The sequence below is a fragment of the Sapajus apella genome, unplaced genomic scaffold (assembly GCF_009761245.1).
Source record: "Sapajus apella isolate SASKATOON/1434 unplaced genomic scaffold, GSC_monkey_1.0 scaffold123, whole genome shotgun sequence".
Classification (NCBI taxonomy): Eukaryota; Metazoa; Chordata; class Mammalia; order Primates; family Cebidae; genus Sapajus; species Sapajus apella.
This window is the reverse complement of record NW_022437063.1, coordinates 3,504,428-3,511,091: the sequence shown is the minus strand read 5'-3', so window position 1 is coordinate 3,511,091 and position 6,664 is coordinate 3,504,428. Positions and strand designations below refer to the sequence as shown.

Below are 6,664 nucleotides of genomic sequence, written 5' to 3'. Positions count from 1 at the left end.
AGACTCTGTCTCACAAAAAAAAAAAAAAAAAAAAAAAAAAAAAAGGATTTTGCCCATGACATAGAGCTAGAAGATAAAGTCGGGTCAGAGTCAGCCCACGTGTGGAGGCTTACAAGAGGCGTAAAGGTTGAGAATAATGAGAAGGGAGATGACAGGTAAATACCGGCCGGAGTGACCCTGGGGGCTCTATAAAATGAGCAGACTAGCTCGGCGGGAGGATGAACGGGGTATTTGGAGACAGCGCTGCCATAAAAAGGTCCATTCACTGGGAAGATATAAACTTATAAAGTTTTATGTACCTAATAAAATGAACTCAAAACATCCCTATAGAAAGCACAGACCTTAGACATTTCAGAGGAATTGGGAAGATTCATAATGAAAAAGTTGTCAATGAAAATTACACATTGGAACTGGCAGCATAGAATCAAGGCAGAATTTAGAGGTAAATTTAGGAGATAAGAACGGAGATAATAAGCAGAAATCGGTGAAATAGAAAATGAAGATGCGAGAGAAAATAAGTCCCTAATTCATTTTGAAAGACAAATCTAAGACAAAGACTCAAAGCACGTATCAGCAGTGCTGGGGGTGCGAAGAGAAGGCAGTACTTTGAACGGTGTTATGCTAGTACACCTGAGATGTAAAATATGACTCTTGTCAAGACTGACTTAAGGGCTGAGTGTGGTGGCTCATGCCTGTAATCCCAGCAGGATACCTTTGGGAGGCTGAGACGGGCAGATCACTTGAGGTCAGGAGTTTGAGACCAGCCTGGCCAACATGGTAAAACCCCATCTCTACTAAAAACACAAAACTTGGCTGGGCATGGTGGCAGGCACCTGTAATCCCAGCTACTCAGGAGGCCGAGGCAGGAGAATCGCTTGAACCTGGGAGGCGGAGGTTGCAGGGAGCTGAGATTGCACCGTTGCGCTCCAGCCTGGGCAACCGAATGAGACCCTGTCTCAAAAAAAAAAAAAAAAAAAAAAATAGAAACAGGAGCCAGGCAGCAGGTGGACGGCGGGCGGAGGGGTAGAGCAGTCTGATGAGTGCACAGCCTGGGAGCCGAGTGGGGACCCAGAACCAAAGCCAGGGCACTGGGCATGGGCAGAAAGGAGGCACGGGGCCAGCCGGGAAGGAGGGGTTGGGGACCTTTGACGATTCCAGAAGGGGGAGTGAGTAGATGAAGACATCACCTGTTGAGAGGCAAGGTCTGGGTGAGATGGGACACCTGTGGGGCCGAGGAAGTCGTGCAGCGTGAGCCGGGGAGGCCACCTCCAACTCGGGGGTGGAGAGGGTGTCCGTAGCAGTGGACAGGCCCTGGGGACAGAAGTGGAATAGAAAGACCAAGCTGGAACCTTCCGGCGAGCTGCTCAGGGCCACGCGCCGACCTGGGCTGCTCCTCCTGTTTTGCGGCAAGCAGTGGGACCTCTCCAGACCCCCCTCAGCTCAAGAGAGAAGTGGGCACCCCCTGACACCCACAGTTCACCCTTGAGAAGGAGCCACGGCTTCCCAGCAGTGGGAGGTGGAGCACCGGGCCTGACCCACCACAGATGAGCCCCAACGTGTGTTTGGACCAGCCAGGGTCAGCCCTCCCCGCTGCTCCCAGGTGCTCCCTGAGGCCGAGGCCCTGGGCTGGCGGGGGCTCCGTGTGTGGGGTCTACATGGCAGTCACTGCTGCTGCTACCATGGAGGGGTTTCTTCACACCCACAGCGAGGCGCGTCCCCGTAATGGGCATGTTCTCATCAGCGCACTGGACGGGGAGGCGCTTTTGAGTGGTGTGAATGGGGGAGAGTGAGGCGAAGGCCACTCCCTGCAGCTCAACCCCACGAGCAGAGCCGAGGCGGCCCTGGGTCCCAGCGTGACTCCTCCCCGGGAGCGAGCGCTGTCCCGGCAGCCACGCACGGCTGAGCAGAAGGAAAGGGCGCCCTGGCGGCATTCTAGGGACCTGGCAGCGTGCCTGGGCTTTACGGGGTTTTTGTAACCCACAATCCTGTCTCTGGGCGAGGTTTTCCATCTCTCAGAGCACTGAAAGGCTGAAATGATTTATTATGCATCGCTTTTGTCTTTGTTCTGTTTCTGGAAAAGGTGGTGTGTCGGTGACGGAAGCGGGCACAGTCCTCGCACTTTCTGTTTTCGAAAGGTGGTTTTGTGGGCTTACTTTTCACGGTTTTTTTTCCTCCCATGTGCTGCTTCATCTGATACTCGATACTTTTCATGTTATTTAAAACAGCCAACCAGCCTTCTCGCCGCCTGCCTTTTCCCAAGCCGGCTGATTTCCACGCAGGAAACCGGGGTGTTTGGCGTGGGGTTCACCAGCCACACGCTCGCGCCTCGTTTCCTGACCAAGTCCGTGGTCCGAGGCAAAGGGCCCCCTGCGTTCTCTGCGTTGGTTCCTGCTCTGTTCCACGTCTGACAGATGCGGTGCTGACTTGGGGCCCTGCCCACCTCAGGGGCGTTGTTTTTGGAGGGTGACTGGCCCCTCGAGACTGATGCGGGAGCAGGGCCGCCCGCACTGTGTCAACCTCCCTTGGGGTGGACCCGGTGCCTGAGCACAGTGGCCTCCAGCCTGGGGCTGAGGCGGGGGCCCTTCTCCTCATCCTAACCTTTTGTGTCTTTTAAAGGGTAGTTCCCTGGGATCCCTGGTGGGGTGGACTGATAGATGGCTGCTGAGGATTAGACACTGTGTCCAGAGCAGGCCAGCTGTGGGTGGGGTCAGGGCAGGAGCCTCCAAATGCTCCCATCTCCTCCCCCCGATCTCACCCTTGGCTGATTCAGCCTCCTGGGACCCAGAGGAGAGCCTGCCACCCTCTCCCAGCTGGCAACAGCCTTGGGGGCACTGGCCAGGCAGCCCCTCCCAGAGTCCTGGGTGTGAAGCTGCCCCAGGCCACGTGTCAGGTGCAGTTCCCGAGCTCAGGCTTGTGTTCATGGCCTGGAGGCTGGTCTGCCCCTGTCATTCTCATGCCGGTCAGCGAGCGCCCCTGATCTGCCCGTTCCCTGCGTAGTTCCTGTGCACCGTGGTCGCCATCCTCCTCCACTTCATCTACATGAGCACCTTCGCCTGGACCCTGGTGGAGAGCCTGCACGTGTACCGCGTGCTGACCGAGGTGCGCAACATCGACGCGGGGCCCATGCGGTTCTACTATGTCGTGGGCTGGGGCCTCCCAGCCATCGTCACAGGTGAGGACTCACAGAGCAGCCCTGCTGAAAATACAGATTTCCAACAGACCCCTGCTCAGCAGGGGATCCACGTCGTTGCCATGGAGACCCGCCCTTTCTCTTCTCTTCCCTGCCCAGCCCCCAGCAGAGGAGGCCCTGGCCCTGCACGCTGGTCTGCATGCACGGGTGCAATGGCAGATACCTGGGGAGATGTCTTCTGTAAGATGTGAGCCCCTTGAGAGCTGGGTCCAGGTGTCTTCAGGGGTATTTCTGCAGCACCTAACAGACGAAAGTCCCACGTCTACACATAGGAGGGATGGAGGGAAGAGCGAGTGAGTGCGTTGGTGGGTGTATGGATGGATGTAGGGGTGAGTGACTAGATGGATGGGTGAGTGGATGGGTGGGTGGATGGATGGATAGATGGGTAGGGATGAGTGAGTGGATGGCTGGGGGGGGTGAGTGATGGATGGATAGATGGATAGAGCGAGTGAGTGGATGGATGGATGGATGGGTGGGGAGTGAGTGGATGGGTGGGTGGGTGGATGGAGGGGTGAGTGGATGGGTGGGTGGGTGGAGGGGTGAGTGGATGGGTAGGTGGGTGGGTGGAGGGGTGAGTGGATGGGTGGGTGGAGGGATGGGAAAGTGAGTGGATGGGTGGGTAATGGATATAGGGATGGAGATGAGTGATGGATGGGCGAATGGATGGATGAATGGGTGGATGGATAGGATGACTGAGTGGATGAGTAGCTGGAGGGATGAGAGTTGATTATAGATGGATAGATGGATGAAATGGGTAGGTGGATGGTAGCTAGGTGGACGAGATGGTGAGTGGACGGGTGGATGAGTGAGTGAGTGAATGAGTGAATCAATGAGTAGAACAACAAACTTTGTATTTCAGCATGCTTTTTGCTAAAAATTAGAAAGTCGAAGTTTGCTCCCTACTGAGAAAGATCCACCTTTATTCACAAAAGGAGGAACTGAAGCTCTTTTCCTGGGTAATCCCTGGGTTCTGGGAATTGGACACAAAGTCTGAGGCCAGAGGCACTGGAGTAGGGGCAGTTACCCCCAGGGCAGCATCCAGCAGCCACTCTGGGGCCAGTGCCATCATGGTCACTTGTTGGGCCGTCCCGGTCTCCACAGCGACGCTGCTGACCAGCCTCCAACCACACAGGCCCCTGGCCAGGGTGTTCTGATGCGACTCATCTCCCCCTGCTCTAAGGGACGCTGAGGAACCTTTTTCACCTCCACCCAGGGCCGCTGAAGTGAGGGCAGGTTGGGCAGGGTGGCAGCTGTCACTTTGTGATGTGACAGGCGACGCTGTGCCTAGTTTAGGGCTTACTCTGAGAGACACTGAGATGAAGAGGGCGGCTTAGAAGGCGCTTGCATGGCTTTGTGTAAAAGCCACCTGGACGCCCAGACGGAGGACGTCTCCGCGATGCCTCTGCCCTTTGGAGGTGGATCCAGATAGCTCACGTTTCCAGCTTGCCTTAAAAACTGGTTTTGTTTTTTGTTTTGTTTTGTTTAACATTTAGGTCTCTCACACAAGATCTTAAAATAATTCCCTGGGAGCCTCAGACTGAGCTGCAGACACTGGCCAGTAGCTGTGGCCTGGGGCTTCCTGACTGTCCTCGGTCCTGGGTAACCGGCTCTTTCAGAGGGAGTGGGACGTGCCGGAGGAGTTAGGCAGCAGGGGGCTGGGATCTTCTCACTGTCTAAGTGAGGAGAATGGGCAAGAGCACAGGCTAGGCCAGGGTGGGGGAGGGGCACAGAGAGACTGAGTCACACATGCTGGTCACTCCTGCCCGCCACCTGGATCTCCCCATGGATGGGCAGCCTGGACCTGGCTTGTCACATGGTGGTTAGGAGCGACGGCTGCTCTTCACATGTTTCTTCCCTTGTGTAAACAAGCAGCCCCTGTAGCAGGCTCGGTGGCGAGGCGGTTTTGGGAGTGTGTGTATGGTGTGCACGTGTGTATGGTGTATGCCTCTGGTTGTGTTATGTACACTTGTGATGCCTGTCTGTGCACGTGTGTGTACATGCCTGCATGCATGTGTATAGGGTATGTATATGGGTATGACGTGTGCACGTGGTTGTATGTGGTATGGGGGGCTGTGGCATCCCCCCCACACTCAAATACGGCCCCGGAGGTGGCGCTGTCCTTCACCTGTCTCAGGGCCTCATCCCTTGCACCGTCACGGCCTCCTGACCTCCACATGGCCCAGCTGGAGGGTTCTCCCAAGCAGCACCTGCCTTCACGGTCCCTCCCGCAGCAACTCACTGCCACCTTCCAGGTTCTGTGGCCTTCCTCAGCAGCCCCTGGCCCAGGCAGGCCCCATCCCTCATGGGGCCAATCCAGGAGCAGCTTCTGCCACCCAGGCCAGGGCACGGCGAGCCTGAGACCCCACACAGAGACACGGTGCTCAGAGGGGCCCGAGACTCCCTCCTCAGGCTCCCCGCTCTTCCCTCTGAGAAGGGAGATGCTGGGTCCCCCATTTCACCCCACCCTGGCTGGCCCTTGGCAGGGGGTGGCCGCTGGGCACGTGGCCTTCACCCTTCCCTGCCTCCCGCTGTGTTCAGGACTGGCGGTCGGCCTGGACCCCCAGGGCTACGGAAACCCTGACTTCTGCTGGCTGTCCCTTCAAGACACCCTGATCTGGAGCTTTGCGGGGCCCGTTGGAGCTGTTATGATTGTGAGTGTGGGGCCTTCACGGGAGTCCGGGTGCCCCAAGGATGTATCAGCTGGAAGGGGTGTCCTGGGCTGGCTGGGGCCACCAACTCCTCTGAGCAGCCAAGGTGGGGCAGGAAGGGCCATCTGTGACAGATCCCTCCCACGGGGGCCGCCAGGCCCCTCCCGGACCTCACCCTCTGATCATGGATTTGGGTCTTACATCGTGTCCATGTGAGACTGTCTGTGCCCAGCACCCAGGAGGGTCCCGCACAGGCAGACTGGGTGTGGACAGGCGCGCTTCACCCTGCAGGCCAGGGATCAGGGCCCCCTCACCCAGCCACCCCTCCCTGAGATGCAGGGGGTGGGGAGCTGGGTAAGGGCCTCAGGGGCTTTTGGCAGTTGGAGGGCTGTGGTGACAAGACAGAAGAGTTGGCCACCTGACATTGATCGACTTACCTTGTTTTCAGATCAATACAGTCATTTTTGTCCTATCTGCAAAGGTTTCCTGCCAAAGAAAGCATTATTATGAAAAAAAGGGGATCGTGTAAGTGGGGCTGAACGTGACCGGCGAGTGGGACCTGGTGTGGGGCTCATCCCACCCAGCCACGTTGGCTGGACCCTGAGACCCCCATGTCCCGTCTGTGTGCTGGGGCGGTGGGGCACAAGAACACGTGGGCCTCGAGGTGGAGGGCTGGGGGCAGCCTGGGGAAGTCCCGGCTTGAGAGAGGTTCCCACATTGCATCTACAGGGGCAGGGGAGGTTAGCCGAGGGGAGGGGGCCGGGGGAGGTTAGCCGAGGGGTGGGGACGGGGGAGGTTAGCCAAGGGGAGGGGGCCGAGGGAGGTT

The 6,664-nt window shown here is 57.5% G+C and overlaps 1 protein-coding gene across 5 annotated transcripts in view; it reads left to right on the top strand.

Moving 5' to 3' along the window:
* The window catches only part of CELSR1 (cadherin EGF LAG seven-pass G-type receptor 1), a 174,235-nt gene that overhangs the window by 160,011 nt on the left and 7,560 nt on the right, over window positions 1–6,664 (top strand). For all 5 annotated transcript variants that reach the window (XM_032261488.1, XM_032261487.1, XM_032261489.1 and 2 more), the window contains 3 exons: window positions 2,998–3,172; window positions 5,729–5,841; window positions 6,287–6,363. In XM_032261488.1, coding sequence (XP_032117379.1) covers window positions 2,998–3,172; window positions 5,729–5,841; window positions 6,287–6,363 — 365 coding nt within the window. The remainder of the gene's footprint in view (window positions 1–2,997; window positions 3,173–5,728; window positions 5,842–6,286; window positions 6,364–6,664) is intronic.